Below are 16,177 nucleotides of genomic sequence, written 5' to 3'. Positions count from 1 at the left end.
GAACGGATATAATTTTATGTAATGTATTTTCAATATGAACAAATAATTACAATCATAAAAGCAGTATTTACATCGTGATAAACAGGCTAATTGACATGTGTATCTTTCGATCTAGTGTAAGGCAAACTTTCTGCAGAATAGGATATACATACAAACAGAGGAATGATATAAGTATGATTGATGTCAAAATGTGTAAGTACAACACTGGTTTGATTTTTACCTTTTGAGGACAAATATATATCTTGGCAAATTGACAGTAAACAAAGATCAACCTCCTCGGATACATTTACCATGTTAGACAATGTCAATTTATCACTAGCACCTACACACCAAGCTAGTAAGTTATAAAGTTCAATTGGCACAATCTTTCTGGCAGAGGAAACATTTAGATCCTCTTGTGTAGGAGGCAGATTTACATCCATACTAGGGGCACTCTTGACCGCTTGTTTCATCCATACTAGGGGCACTCTTGACCGCTTGTTTCATCCATACTAGGGGCACTCTTGACCGCTTATTTCATCCATACTAGGGGCACTCTTGACCGCTTGTTTCATCCATACTAGGGGCACTCTTGACCGCTTGTTTCATCCATACTAGGGGCACTCTTGACCGCTTATTTCATCCATACTAGGGGCACTCTTGACCGCTTGTTTCATCCATACTAGGGGCACTCTTGACCGCTTGTTTCATCCATATTAGAGGCACTCTTGACCGCTTGTTTCAGTAATACACCTGCACTGTAAACTGTCCTTGAGAGCTCTCGCAGTGCAGCATCTTTACCACTTTCTGGCACCATTTCTCCATCACTACATGACATCTCAGAAACTGACATATCAGTTTCAGTTGAAAAATCCTGGTGGAGAAGTCCTGTAGTCTCCGTGGAAACCATTTCACTCAGGTTTCTTCTTGGTGGTTTGTGGAAATTCAGCTGTGGGAAGTCTCGCTGTAATCTCTTCTTCAGAAGATCGGATCTGTAAAAATTAGAGAAGGAATAGAAATTCAGTATTGATAGATTACTATTTTATTTGTGTTTTAGAATTATTTTATTTGTGTTTTAGTATCCTATGTTTGCTGTTTATTTTGTGTTGTGTTTTAACAGGGTAACCACTTTTCTCATTGGGTTTTCCCTGTATAAATAAATAAAATGAATGGAAATATGTAGACTCCTGTAGCTAACAGGATTGGTTTGATCTTGAATGAAATTTCATGAATAAACATAGCTGTGATGTTTATCTGATCTTCTATTGTTTTCTTTCATAAACAATAAGAATAATTTAATTACCGGTAACTTCCATGACCTGGGTGTTTTTTGATGAATTTCTGGAACAGGGACAAGAGCATCTTCATTCTGAGGATTTCCTGGTTTTCAATCAGTTGTGTCCGGATGACAGTGTCACAGAATGCTGTATATGCATCGCCGTACTCCCAGACTTTAGGTCACCTGTATAAAGCAAGGAAATGCAGTGATTGGTCAGAAATATACTAGCTCACTACAAACAGAAATTTGCTTTGATTCAAACGTCTTTAAAATTATCGTGTAGTCATTACAATAATTTTCAATGAAATGATGAATTTATCTAAATATATGGAAATATATATATATATTTTATTTGATTACCAAAATGTTACCTTTCATCACTTGTCTTCTTTGTCAGAAAGCTATTCTTTGTAACACCTCTTGTGATAGAGGTGCCTTCAATGGCAACACAATCTTTACCTCTGGTACACATCAGGATGGATTCATCTGCTCTTGATTCAGCTGCTTTGACCAAACTTCCTAGTAAAGGAGAAGTAAAAGAATTTCAATCAAGGGTGAGCACAATCAGTAAACAATCGCAAAAGTTCTCATCATACAGTCTTACATACATTACACCTACATGTAATAAACTAGGCACATATTCCTATAGTGATCTGTTCTTTTCTTCTGTATCTACATCTGGATCTACCCGCGTTGCATCAATGAAATTTCCCAATGTGGGACAATAAAGGAATATCTTATCTTATCTTATCTATGTATATTTTGGCCAACTTATTTCACTGTGATTAGTCCTATTTACCACGAGCAAGAGAAAACACACATGCAAGAATCAATATATAATCTACTCACCAGCAGTTAAAGTTTCAGCTTCGACCAATTTATCTTTCTTTGTCTTGTGAGCCTCTTTGATACAGCGATCAACCTTCTGCAAATGATGCAAACTGCAGGAAGTACGCTTGACTTTTTAGATGATTTTGTCTTTACATCTGTGGTAGATCTCAGTCGTTTGGGAGAAGGTGGCAGAGTTGATGTGGTAGATTCAGCGTCATCCTCACCCTCTCCATGCTGCCCACAGATCGACTGTATTGCCGCAAGCTTTTCAGCACTAGTAATTCGTTTCTTGTCAATGAAACGTCTATAGCATGTAGGGTGAAACGTCTATAGCATGTAGGGTGAAACGTCTATAGCATGTAGGGTGAAACGTCTATAGCATGTAGGGTGAAACGTCTATAGCATGTAGGGTGAAACGTCTATAGCATGTAGGGTGAAACGTCTATAGTATGTAGGGTGAAACGTCTATAGCATGTAGGGTGAAAGCCTGGCTTGTTACTTTCCAGAAAATAAGAAAGATTTCCGTCCGAAGAAGCCACAGAAGACGTAGGATAGTTTTGTTTGGCGAAGTCGTCATCGTGTACACAAACAGCTGCCGCTAACGCGCGGTCTATTCCATCGATTTCTATTCACTTCCGAGCACAAGTCACCAGCTTCCTCCAGCGGACAACAGTCTGTGGCTGTGTTTGTTCTTTTTCTACCGATGAAATGTGTGTGATGCACGTGTAATCCATATTTTCATAGCACTTTCTATCGGCTTGAGTGACAACATGCCGCTCCGCGGGAGCAGCCATGTTTGATGTTGTTGTAGTAATCTCTCCCCTGATTGGCTGATTCAGAGGCGGAATGATTCAGGCGTAGGGATATTGCGCTATCAGGCTGAGAATATAGTTCCGCATTTGAGTTATCGCCGTAAAAAAACTGGCGCGATCCGAGTGGAGAACTTTTGGTCATGAGCTAATGGTACAATGATAATTTTATATTTGAAGTCATTTTTAGTCTTGTGACAGGTGTAGCGAACTTGAACGATACAGGCTACAGCCTATGGCCTATAGGGGGAAGTCAGGCGAATTGAGCCACTTTTTGGTAAATCACCAAAAAGTTCGTATTTAATTGTGTTATTATAGCTTAAATTGACGGTTACCCATGTTTCGGGATGTCCTTGAGGAAAATTGTTTTCGTCTCAGAGCTTTTAAAACACCAGCTGGCACACATTTTGAGAAGAGTCGTGACCTAACGTTTGAAATAGTAAATGTATAGTTTTATGGTTTAATCTTTAACAAATATGAAAATATTCAATGAGAAGAAAGTGCATTATTTTATAGACAGCTCCCCTTTGAATCTCAGCCTCTTCTGGTGCTCTGTCCTCCTGGTTTTACGATGTCTCTGCCACAAGCAGATGTGCTGAAAGTTGGAATACACTTTTCTTTAAATGAAAAGCTCTCAATTTGAAACTGGATTACACTGAACTCTCAAGAGCCATTTTTTCTCCCAAGATGAAAGCTAAAACTAAACAATCATCTTATTGTCCACATGATGAACATTACTGTGTAAAATGTCAATATTGTCAATCGTCAATATTGCTTGCATTTTCATTTCATGTCATATCACTTCTTGGGACATATGACAGTCCTCCTGTCTTGCATTAGGATGTGTGCTGATTGGCTGAACATTGGCGCCAAAATACAGCAGGCCAGCAGTTAAAACACAAGCCCATTCAACCCTAATCCAGTTCCATCCGGGGTCTTCGCAGATGAAAGATCCATGACCAGGGAGAAGAGAAAAACATACTTGACTTTTTTTTTTAATTCATTAATTTAGATTTGATTATAAATGTGTTAATTGCCTTAATAAGGCTATTGACCCAAATAAGTATTAAAACATACACATTAAACATATCCACACTCACATGCTGTGTGGGATGTTTCAAATCTTGAGCATTCTTAAAACAACATTCACTTTGAATGTCGCCCTCCTGCATAAGTTGGAGGCCATGAATAACATTGCAGTACTTGGACTAGTAGAAATACTACAACATGTAAATATCAATCAATGGTTTTCTTTGGAGCAGCTGCAAGCTCCTGTAGTTTCTGAGGGAGTATTGTGGTGATGAAATGCACTCGATGGTTCCTCAGTTTGTGTTTGACTGTCAGTGTGGGGCCCAGCTCCATGTAGGCCTGCTGCTGGCGCTCGTACAGAGGCCAGCTGGGCAGACCCGGTCCGTTTGGAGACCTATAAGGACAAATCCATAAGATGACGGCTTTTACTCATCCCATTATTAGTGATTGTGATCCAAAAATCCTCAACTTAAGTGCAGATAATTATCAAGTTATTAATTCCACTACTTAATGCATTTGTGTCATATTTTTGTACATTTAATATGGACTAAAACATGTAGACCTATATTTACTCAAATACTTGATCTCAAAGGTAATAGTGGTAAAAGTAGTTCAAAGCTTCATTCATAGCTTCATTAGGCTGAGGTATATTTTGAGGTTGAAGGACCTCAACTTTTCATGATTGCTTAATTATTATTAGGAGAGTCTAAGGACAGAGGACCCTGGGACATCGTCCCTCGCCACCACAGACATTGTCTGACTTCATCGCCACCACAGACACTGTTGATTAATTTCTCCCTGTGGCCCTCAGAGGCAACTGTTGTTGTGATTTTGGGCCTTACAAAAATAAATTGATTTGATTTGATTATTTGTGAACCTGCATTTTTGGAATTTTGTTCAACCAACCAACTTTTTTAAAAAAAAACATGTTTTTGTTCAAAATAGTGACGGGCAGATGATCAAACAAAAGAGGCATGAATTACAAGAAAAATGTGAATAACTTGGAATTACTCAATGGTGGTGATAAATTGTACCATGTCTTCAGTACTTCTGAGACAACAAGTCATGCTGCTTAAAGGGATCTATAGACAGACAGCAACCTATTTTCATCTGAACCAAGTGCCAGGAATTAGATAGGATAGTTAACAACACAACACTGTCAAAAATAGAGGTTAGCTTTGCAATAGATATCTTGAGCTTTGTTTAACTTACCCAGTTCGTGCAAAATTGGCCCAATAGGACATCATATTTCTGCAAAGATTCTCCTCATCTTTAGTAAAATTACCTGTAATTTAAAAAAAAAAAAAAAAAAAAAAAAAAATTAGCATTACTTTCAGTAGTCAAACACAACTGTCAATAACAGTATTTTAGGGATGAAACATTTACCAATAACTTTTATGTCCCCATTCCAGAAACATGCCCCAAAGACAAAGCCCACATCATCTGCATGATCCGCCTTCACAAAGCTTGGTCTGGTGTCCTTGAAGAGCTGGGCACGATATGCAAACTCATACAGATATGCTGGAACTGCAGCATCTGAAGGAGCCGACACATGGCAGGTCACATGACAGACAAAAAATAACAAGATTGGTCTACACCAGGGCTATTCGATTATATTCTCCAGGGGCCAGATTTTTTAGAGGACTGTTGTCTTTGGGCTACACCAATATTTTAGTATTTACATCCAATATCCACAAACAACTCACAGTGGTACTGTTCCAACAGAAATGTACTATTTCACTGAAATGAATAAATAAACATTGCTCTGTCACATAAAAACAGGACTAAGCAAAGACAATCACAGTGATGATCAATAACCAGATTTAATTAGAGCAGTTCATAAAAGCAGATCTAAACCAAACCAGGTCCTGAACCAAGACTTAACCTAGAGTTGGTTTATTTGGTCTGTTATCACTTCATGTATAAACCACATATTGAACAGGACTAGACCAAGTCTATAAGGTTTTAAATATAATGTGATAATGTGACAACATCTCAATTTGCTGGAGACACACGCAGCTTACCGAGCAATATGACCCATTTTACCATGATGGGCCGAACCATATTGCTTAGTAGATATGTATAAATATATTTTGTATTTCCAAATCCAAATCCATACAAAATATATGTATATATATAAAATAAAATGACTAAATTATAGTTGCATACACATAATTAAGTTGAATGACATATGGAATGACATGTAATCCATGTGAACATTGAATTGAGTGATGGTAACAAATGTACTGCTCTGTTCTAGCCCAAAGAAGGGAAATACTAACAAGAACACATTGAGAAGGAGAGTGAAAACACATGATAGGTAGATGGAACCCTGACAAAATCTTGGAACTGTTCTTTGTTTGTTTTAAAACAAAAAAAACAAAAGTGAATGAAAAACAAGTTGGAAAAAAGGTGTAAAGGTGTAAATACATCAGCACATGGCAGGGGAAATGTTTCTCCTTCCCTGGTCAGGCAGAGAATGAAAGAGAAGAGTTTGTCTAAATGTAGAATGGCCAAAACTTTTGCGTGTGTGCATGCCCCCTTCACATTCATAGTGTGTGTACTTTGTCCTACACATGATGGACAGCCAATTGACAGGCACACCACCGCACACTGTATACTTTTTGCTACAGCCAAGTGTGGTGGGCATGTAGACCACAGGTTTATTTTTTTTTGATAGCTCTAGCCAGGTCTGCGTGAACGACCCTGGATGTTGCTGTAGACACAAACTTCGACAAAGTCTCGGCCTCCTATCCCTTTGAGGCTCTGCTCCAAGAAAAAAAATAAAACTACTAACAGTGCTGTGAAAATATTATTTCGATCTTAAACAACAACAAAATCTGCTGTGAAGCTAATTCCGGGCTGGGAGCACACTGCAGTCCAACAAAAGTGCCTCTGTCTATGTCATTCATTTGGGCAAGATTGAGATCACAGTTAGTCTGCGCACTCAGCAGCCGGCACAAAGACATGAGAATGCCCTCATTTGTGTGTAGTCACAGCGCACTCCTCAATTTCATTCAGCGCCGCTGCCAGTCCTGTCACGATGAGGCCAGAGGACCAATACTGCTCATTGACTTTGTGACCACAGTCAGAGCAGCAGCAGCCGGCAGAAAGACACGGGGATCCTCTGGTTGGGGTTTAATGGTAATGCACTGACATTAGGGAAATTCTTTTAGTTTGCAACTATTTCTGCCAATATTTGTAATTTAAAAAAAATAACTAAGGGAAATACATATATTTTTCCTGAATTTAGATAAATAAATGAAGAAACAACAAGTTCATGGTGTTAGGGTCTTTTTTAAATAACCTTTTTGAAAATATATTTTAAAAACATAGAACACAGACCATTGTGTGACGCCAAAACATATCAAGATAATCTCTTACCACTAGTCTGATACAAAAGAAAGAACCAAACTATTTAAGCTAAGACAAAATGAATATTCTTAATACACAAGCACTGCAAGGCAGCTGTTGGTAAAATAAATGTATTGAGTTGGGAATTTGCATGGGCCTTTGGACTTTTTTCTCACTTACTTATTTTCAACTCACACCAAAGCGCTCGCAAAGCCAAATAAAAATGTACAGAAACATTATGGGAAAGAAAATATCCCAAGGAGCCCATCACTCTTTACAATGGCAGCACAATAAAGGTGTACTGTATGTATATCCATATATGTTTAAGATTGTATATGATAAATGTTAAAACAATTGTTGTTAAAACAACAAATAAAACAAGAACTACTGGTCTACACACATGATGGGTGCACTACAGGTCCTTACCTGAGAGGTATCCAGCCACTCCCACCACAGGCAGAGTCATGAGCAGGTCACCAATGACCTCAGTGAATCTGTCCCTCACAGCCTCAGGACTCTGGGCGCCTCGAAGGTACTCGTCTGCAATCAGGCTGTTGGCAGAAGATGCCTACAACACGTGTTAGAGAGCTTCTTGGTCATACTATTTGGGTCAGTGTTTATTGCCAGCACATACAAGTTAAATAAATTCAGCATCATATTCTCAAGAAAAACATAAAGATACACTTCTCATAGAGGACGCTCACCCCATTAGGATTGAACATATTCATAACAGCCATCATGGCCTCCCTGTTCATGCCCTGCTCCCAGCCAGGAGGAACAAATGCCTTCAAGAAATTACATATATCGTTATCAATAATCAGATTTTTATTCATGGTGCATTTTTACCTGAGGCAGTATCCATCCAAACTCATGATTAGTGATGCCCAACATCACAGGGATTTTCATCACCTCCTGGTTCTTCAGGAGCTCCTCTGCAGAGTTGGTGAGAAACACACCATCTACTACAGCCCCCAGGTATAACTGGATCTGTACACATACGTCATAGTGAGGCAGTGTGGCAATATAGTGTCATCGTGTGGCTGAAGCAGAGTACTGCAGCGCACCTACTGCACAGCACTGTCCAAAACCTTATTTTAATGGTTGGTACAGTGCTATGTAAAAATATGTGCAATGCCACACAACACACCTGTTTTGTTGCATTCACTAACTGCTCTTTGGACATTGCTCTGATACAATGCACCATCTCCTCAGTGGTACTGCGGGCACATCCCGTTAGGTTAGCAATCATCTGGAACAGATCATTTTAATGTCTTGTAAGTTATTGGAAAAAAATATGCACATATTCAGTACCTTAGTTTGAGCCAAAGGATTGTGTGTGGTGTAGGTGCCCAGTGTTGCCACACCACTTTGGAAAATGGCTTTCTGAAACAGGCCTTTGGCTAGTGGCGATAGAGTCTGTGTGACACAAACACATAATCAGTGTGATAACTGCGTACTGCATACTGGTGTGTGTGGTTTACCAGTATAGACGCACTAATGCCTCCTGCGGACTCCCCAGCAATTGTCACACTCTGAGGGTCTCCACCAAACACCTCAATGTTGTCCTGCACCCAGTGCAGCCCGAGAAGCTGGTCCAAGAAGCCCCAGTTCCCCTGGGCATGCTCATCTCCAGTGCTTTATGATGTCGACAATTTTTGAAGCTTACATTATAAGTCTTGACATTCATTTGCAACTGTATAACACACAATAAATCTCCTACCTGAGGAATCCCAGAATCCCAAGGCGATATTGGATAATGACTATCACCATGTTTTCATAAGCAGCCAATGAGGAGCCATCATACTGGGATGCCGCCCCCACAGAGAGACCCCCTCCATGGATCCATAACAGTACCTCAAAGACACAAAGAATTAGATTGGAGTCATGGATAGCCCCACACTGCCAGGTTATCCAGCATTTATCAGAACTTAATTTTGTCAAGAAACAAAGAGAATGCATGAGCATCATATAGACGCACTGGCAGCTTGTCCCCTTGGGCTGTGCTTTCTGGGGAGTATACATTGAGATACAGGCAGTCCTCAGAGATGTCTGGGGGGTTGAAGTGCATGCACATGGTCTTTGAAAAATTGACCACTATCTCTGGGTCCTGTATGCACCTGACAACAGAGACAGAAGGATAAATGCCATAACAGGAACTATTGCAGGTTTTGAAAACAAAGTTGTACATTGGAGGCTGTGTGGTGCAGTCCCTCTCTCCGTCCCAGGGCTGTGCCTCCTGCGGGGCGGCCAGGCGCAGAGGTCCTACTGGTGGCTGAGCAAAAGGGATCCCCAGGTACTGCTTCACTCTCCTGTCTGAGCCTCTCACGGTCACTAATTCTCCTCGAATACGTCCATTCTTCAGAGACAGCACAGGGCCAGTGCTCCCAGCTGCATATAACATGGTTGTTATCAATTAAACGCATAAAAGTTTGATGAAGATGATGATGATGATTATTATTATTATGGTCATTTACACACACATCAAAGAGCACTTTCTCAGTCCAAGCTTATACAAACCAGCACATGGGTACATGAAAATAACTACCACAATTATCAGTAAATAATTATTTAAGTTCTGTGCTGAAGCCACTTTGAAAAGGCATTCCTTCATATCTCAACATGCTCCTTCGGTTCATAGTAATTCAGCGTTTTTGTCTTACCTGGACCTCCTTGAGCTTGTCTCCACACAGAGAGCAGACAGACCAAGAGCAGTGTGGCTCTCATCATCTTCTATCTGAATACTGAACAGTATAAACTATAGTACTATGCTTTCAGGGAATGATCCCTCCAACACCACTGCCATGTACTTTCAACTCTTCATACTCCTCACACTGCTATGTGATGTCCCTATGTAAATATGGCCTATTGATTTTACTTCTCACTGTCAGGTGAACTCTGACCCTTCTCTTACAAAACTGAACACCACTGGTATCAACCCTAGAAGTATTTATCTTCTTTGGATTGATATTAGTTTACAAATGGTCATATATAACCCTAACCCCATGTATGTATGTATGTATGTATGTATGTATGTATGTATGTATGTATGTATGTATGTATGTATGTATGTATGTATGTATGTATGTATGTATATATTTATGTATGTATGTATGTATGTCTGTATTTATTTATTTATTTATTGTGTCAATCAATTACGTAGCAGAATAATGATAATAAATACTTTATTGACAGCAAATACGATTGATAAGAATAAATGTTTAGCATGATGGCATATTCTAACACTCCCCTGGGTTCTTCTGAAGAACATGTATGTATATTTTAATTAAAAATGTAATTGTAAAGAAAAAAATATTTACATTCAACAATAGGATGAATAATTATGTAATTTATCATTTGCATTTTTACAGCAAATTAGAAGATAATGTCAAAAATAACAAGACAGAGCACAGAGGTGACACACTCCTCCCACACAGGTCAGCTTCACCAACCATATTTACTTTTCACTAATCAGTAAAAACTTCCATCTCAGTGAGCTTTTAGGTCTCTCTCTGTGTTCAATATTTGCCTCAAGTAAGTGGCAAACAATTATAACTACAAAAATACCCTTTCTGTGTGTGTAAAATAGACAGCTATTCTTATTGTCAAAGGACAGATGAACTGAAGTGAGCAGTGATTTGGCGAGTCATAAAAGATAAGTTGTGGTATCTGCTTGTCTTTTAGAATATATGAAATTAATGTTAATATTGTGACATACTCTATATGTAGGGATTCCAGTAATATCTCCTAATTTTTATTTTCATTTTTTCTTCACAAAATGCCATGTGATTAATGTAAATGTATGATAAACACTCACCAAATATACTATACCATGAAACCAATTACCTTACAAAACATGCATCCTTATTGTAAGCCTCTAATCCCCATGGAGATAACAGTTTTAAAGTGATTATGACCTGCATGTTTTTGTAAGTTTTAGTTGGTTTCCTAGGATTGTATATGCAGTAAATATATATCATAGCTTTACATAAATCAAGCATCACCAGCCCTAGTAAAGAGGCATAGTGAACTAAGACGGTACCAAGATCATTATTTTTGTCTGGCGCTCAAATAATTGATAACTCATTGTGTAATATATTATCATCGCTAGATGGCGCAATTTAGCTGATTTTCCCCGCTTGGAGAGAGTTTGCGCGTGAGAGCCTGATATATCCATGGTGTGAGTAACTGCTGCGTTTGTCTTAGTTTTGAGAGTATGTTCAGTTTAAAAACCAACCACAGCATCTATAACCATCTGTAGGCTACACCCAGAAAAAGAAACATGAATGAAAAATCTCCAAACTAGGAATTTTCTAGGCATTTTTTGGTGCAAGCACGTAGCTTATAGCCTAATATTCAGTATGGTTGGTAAATTTAAGTCAAGACCAATAGCCTGAATTAAATAAATCTGAATAAATAAGACCAATTAACAATTCATGACCGGGCTATAAAAATGATTGAAGGATTTAGGCCCACATGGCTGACATGGTGAGTAGGTAATAGGCCATCTTGGGTGTTTATTTTTTCCTTTATAACCACGGGGCGCCTCGTTTGAAGGTTCACTGCGCGCGGACCAATGGGAGGCGCGTGCGCTGCCTTGAGTCATACGTAAGGGGCGTGGCGGAGGCGCGCGTGCTGCCGTGTAGTAAACGGGGACCAGTGTAGCGCCCGAACTCCACCGAGACTGTGCCCCCGGTTCAAACGCGGAGCAGGCGGACAAGGGGGCGGAACGGCCACGGCAGGAACTTGACAGAAAACGCCGCAAGGACCCGGAGGAGCCCGCGGACACTCGGTACTGCTTATGGCGACACTGTCAGTCCAAGACGACGACTAATCGTGCTCGCGTTTGTCAGAGGCGAAAACGAACGAGTCAAGCGAAAGAGTGTCGTTCGCAGCAGTGTCCGGAGGAACGCCTTTTCCAAGAGAAGCCACCATAACAAAGTGAGTGGGACTCGGAAGTGTGAAGCGGGACCCCGGGCGAAGGCTTCACGCACGGAGCCCGGCTGGAGGCAGACATTCCCGGCGTGCAGCTGCGGGTCATGCGGCTTGCGCTGCTCGGTGGACGGAGCGCCGCGACGCGTCACTGAACGGCGAAAGAAGAAGAAGAAGAAGAAGGAGAAGAAGGAGACGAAAGACTGTCCGCTGTCCCGCTGTCCCCTCCGTCCACAGCGGGCTTTGGGAGAGAAGAACCACACGCTGCCATGTCCCGCAGGAAGCAGAGCAAACCCCGGCAGATAAAGCGTAAGAATCCAACAAGTTTGATCAGTTTGGTTGGTGCGTTTTCCCCCCGCGTGCGCGCTCCGGGAGAACCGCGCGCCTCGAGAGTCCACGCTGTCACCGTCTTATTATTTAAACTAGTTCACGAGTTCAAACTAGTGTCAGCTCGACGTGATGTATGAATGTGTCTCTGAGCGCGAGCGGCGCGGTGGTTGATAATCTATAGGCTGAAACAAGGATGAAAGTTCATTTTTATTATGCTGTTATTGTCACCTACTTCTTGGCGCTCATTCCCAGCCCCACTTTACATCCAATACACCTATTTCCTCCAGATAGATTGATAATTAGATTGTGTAAAAAATATATATATATATATCATTAAGCTTATCACAAGTTCCCATATTGGCATTGTGTCCAAAAGCTGCTGCTGTGGCTTCCTGTTTAATTCTGTTGTGGAAACGTCAGTGTTCTCAGAAAAAAAGACGATGTGAACACAGATAAGCAGCGATCCGATGTAGGCACTGATAAAGATTAAAATTGGATGTGTTTTATTTGTTTTGTGTGAAGCAGCAGCAGCAGCAGTGTCGTGGTGGCGTTTCTTCTTTCCCCCGCGTGGCTTTTCACTTCTCTTTCCACTGATGGGGCGTCAGATAAGACCTGGCCGATCACTCCCGCTGATAGCCGCTCACAATTGGATCTTTTTTCATCTCTCCCTTTAACTCAATAATGCGTCTTATAGGCCGCTATGAAAGGCCTTTTCTTGCTCGGGCGTTTGGCTGACTCTGTGCCGGCTGTTTCCTGTTTAGAAAGGTTTATCGCGGGTGACTGATGTTCAAGTTGAGCTGAAGCATATTAATGATGGGATGCACCGGGTTCAGGACTGTGGCTCTTCTGAATGTTGCCTCAGTTAACACATAATGTAATGTAATAATAATAATGTTATCATTGATTGCCACAAAGGCCTGGATCATGTGATTGTTATAGTGTCTCTAGTCAAGCTTGGATCCATTTTAAGTGATGTACAGTAGGTGCTTGTGAAATGGATTGTAGATTCTGCTGTAGTGAAACATTTAAGAGTGTCGAATGGAATAGTAAATAGTTTGTTAGAATTGCTTTTGTGTCATTGTTGATGTGTTCTGGTATGATCACTGCAACCATCAGTTCAGATGTAATGATATGACTCAATATATAACTACTGCATAAAGACAAATGTCACACATATTGTGCCCTATCAATACTGAGATTGTATTATCAGTGTGGCAAGATTATTATTGTTATTTTTATTTAGATTTTCTTGTTCTAGATTGTTTTAGATAAGACAAAACTGGTGCTCTTTAGAGAGATCATTACTTGCTTTGATTGCCCAATGCGTTTACAACTTCCAGTACAGTTCAGTGCTCTTACTGGACAAAATGAGCCAAGGGAAAAAAAGGATAATCCGATAATAGTCAGACAATATTATGTTAATCCAACAGAATCTGTCAAATCATGCTTTTACTTGAGGTTTAATCATCAGACAAATGTGAGTTGTCTGTACAAATAATTACAAAAGTGCAGAAATATCCCCAAGTTTACAACATAATATTTTTAATCAGCTCTTTGTTGTATTATTTTTTACTCTAAGCCAAATACTTAACATTCACATTTGACACATCTTCAAAACGGCATTTACAATATTATCAAAATGTTGATATATTAGTGACAATAAACAGCAATGGTTCTTAAAAACAGTCAGGTTTTATAACAGGACCCTGTAAGTTGCTGGTCACAAGTTAGTTTGTACTGATAGTTGTCTTAGTGCAGTGCGTTCCTATCTCTTTCCACAGAGAGGCCTATCAGTTGTGATGTCCCCTCAGACAGCTCCTGTGCAGGCAGCAGCAGATCTAGACCTGGCTCTGGGGGTCTCGGGGGGCCGTCATGGAGCTTTATCTGCTATCCTGGTCCAGCTCCACATCCACTCCGACACCAGGACCCGCTGTAGACCGGACCAGACTTCCAGCCCTGTGACTCTCTCGTGATTTGGCAGACATTTTGATAGAGAGGAGAGCAAAGAGTGATAAGGGTTTTTTACGGCTATGTAGGTCTGGTACCACCACGTCAGGACTATAATCCCACAGCACAATGCTAATATTTAAGATACAATGGGTATTTTTACTCGCGTGCTGTTACTTTTCATATTAACTACAAAAAAAAAGGTACTACAAGAGCTGAAACAAGTTGAAGCTGAATCAATCATTGAGATAACTGTGAACTTCGAGTAATTGGAATAATTGTTATGTGGACACAGAGGTTTTACGGCTCAGACAAAGCAAGAATTACATAAAAAAGCAACAGAAAACATGAACATTTAGTGTTTCTGATGAAAAAACGATTAGGTATACCTAATCACCTTAATTTTATCTGGCTAAAATGTTGTTAAAAATCTGATTCAGGGGCTTTTTGCAATCCAAACAACTAATTGATTAATTGAAAGAATGATCAAATAACTTATCGATGAGCAAAATAATTGTTGGTTGCAGCCCTATGTACTACACAGTGGATTTTTGTACATCACAAAGTAGAAATATCTGGACAGCTATAAATCTTTACCTTTTATTATACACTAAAGCATAAAAACACTACCAAATAATACATTAACTGTAATCTAATGAATACTGAGATGTTGTTCTCACATAGCCACTGATAACCTATTTTAATATACGGCATTCCAAATATAAAAAAAAAAAAAACTTGACCTTAAAGAACTTGTTGAACTACATCAGTGGACAAAGTACCAGGACCGTTCTTACAACAATGGCTGACGTCCAGAGCTTTTTGGTGGCCTGGTTTGGAAGAGCAGAGGGTTTATTTGTGCAGCACATAGATATTTGTCTGTGTGTCTTTGTGCGTCATCCTTCCAACAGTTGGAGATCTCCCAGCCTGATAAGAGCACTCTCCTTGATGGTGCGATAGCGGCAGGCGGCCCACGAGGCTGCTTCCCGGGCTTATATTTTGGCGGTTGAGATAGGAGACTTGATAAAACGTGGCGGCGATCGCTGAAGCTGATAAGGAGGGAGGGAGGAGGGCGAGATGGAGCGAGAGATGGCGCGCGGAGGGCACTTTAATTACACCGTGTTGTTGTTAGTGGTTGATGACTGACAGATGATTACAATTATGGCGGAGGGAGGGCAAAAACAAGCATCTCGATTACCTTTTCAATGGATAACATTAAAATTGTTTTGTTTCGCCTTAAGTTGACTTACCTCCAGCCAGGAGATCCTTGTCACAGCGAGGATTTCGTTGTCTTTGTTGAACAAGGGCGAGGCGTTTCAGATCTAGAGTAGATTTGTTCTAAGATGTTCTAAGGTGATTATCTGATTGAGACCTTTTCCAAACACGTTACGAGTCACTAAGCAAAAATAAGTACTTTAAACGTTATGACATTTGAGTTGTTGTTGATTTTATAGTTTTTTCTGCTATGCAATGAGTGCACGATTGCCTGTTTTTGTTTTGTGTAAATACAATAAGCTTTTAGATAAACAGCAGGCATAGCAGAGTGCAGTGAGTGTATGTGATGTGTTTTAATGGCAGCCGAGGAGCCCCACCCCTCACAGAGATGTGGGCTGATAGTGAGGCCTGCTGATGGGAGAGCGATAAGCAGCTGCAGATGCACAGGGTTGATACGGCCCCTGTGTGTGTGAGT

At 40.2% G+C, this 16,177-nt stretch overlaps 2 protein-coding genes and 1 long non-coding RNA gene across 3 annotated transcripts in view; 1 reads left to right on the top strand and 2 right to left on the bottom strand.

Moving 5' to 3' along the window:
- Positions 1-648: 648 nt before the first annotated feature.
- On the bottom strand, positions 649-2,828 carry LOC140349475 (uncharacterized). Its single transcript, XR_011924536.1, has 4 exons — positions 2,108-2,828; positions 1,630-1,777; positions 1,283-1,441; positions 649-971 (listed from the first exon to the last, which is right to left on the bottom strand). It is a non-coding gene; the product is annotated as an uncharacterized lncRNA (long non-coding RNA).
- A 1,305-nt stretch (positions 2,829-4,133) lies between these two features.
- On the bottom strand, positions 4,134-10,061 carry ces3 (carboxylesterase 3). Its single transcript, XM_072435351.1, has 13 exons — positions 9,942-10,061; positions 9,468-9,669; positions 9,260-9,398; positions 9,002-9,135; positions 8,763-8,916; positions 8,593-8,697; positions 8,429-8,530; positions 8,128-8,268; positions 7,986-8,066; positions 7,708-7,849; positions 5,314-5,463; positions 5,140-5,212; positions 4,134-4,321 (listed from the first exon to the last, which is right to left on the bottom strand). The coding sequence occupies exons 1-13, from the start codon at positions 10,006-10,008 to the stop codon at positions 4,135-4,137; spliced, it is 1,677 nt and encodes a 558-aa protein (XP_072291452.1). The 5' UTR covers positions 10,009-10,061; the 3' UTR covers position 4,134.
- A 2,044-nt stretch (positions 10,062-12,105) lies between these two features.
- zfpm1 (zinc finger protein, FOG family member 1) overlaps positions 12,106-16,177 on the top strand; it is a 73,483-nt gene continuing 69,411 nt past the window's right edge. The window contains exon 1 of the mRNA XM_072434501.1: positions 12,106-12,519. Within this exon, the coding sequence (XP_072290602.1) occupies positions 12,480-12,519 (40 nt within the window). The 5' untranslated portion in view covers positions 12,106-12,479. The remainder of the gene's footprint in view (positions 12,520-16,177) is intronic.

This window comes from Eucyclogobius newberryi, unplaced genomic scaffold (assembly GCF_026437365.1).
Source record: "Eucyclogobius newberryi isolate DKJ021-1_F unplaced genomic scaffold, fEucNew1.0.hap1 SCAF_7, whole genome shotgun sequence".
NCBI lineage: Eukaryota > Metazoa > Chordata > Actinopteri > Gobiiformes > Gobiidae > Eucyclogobius > Eucyclogobius newberryi.
Note: the sequence above shows the minus strand (reverse complement) of the source record. Positions and strands in the feature narration are given on the sequence as shown.

What these genes read in the sequence shown, in the direction of transcription:
- ces3 (XM_072435351.1), bottom strand. Translation starts at nt 10,008, where the DNA reads ATGATGAGAGCCACACTGCTCTTGGTCTGTCTGCTCTCTGTGTGGAGA. An exon ending in TAGTGAATGCAACAAAACAG is followed by an intron (nt 8,269 to 8,428) that starts GTGTGTTGTGTG and finishes GTATGTGTACAG; the next exon opens with ATCCAGTTATACCTGGGGGC. An exon ending in ATATGTTCAATCCTAATGGG is followed by an intron (nt 7,850 to 7,985) that starts GTGAGCGTCCTC and finishes CACGTGTTGTAG; the next exon opens with GCATCTTCTGCCAACAGCCT.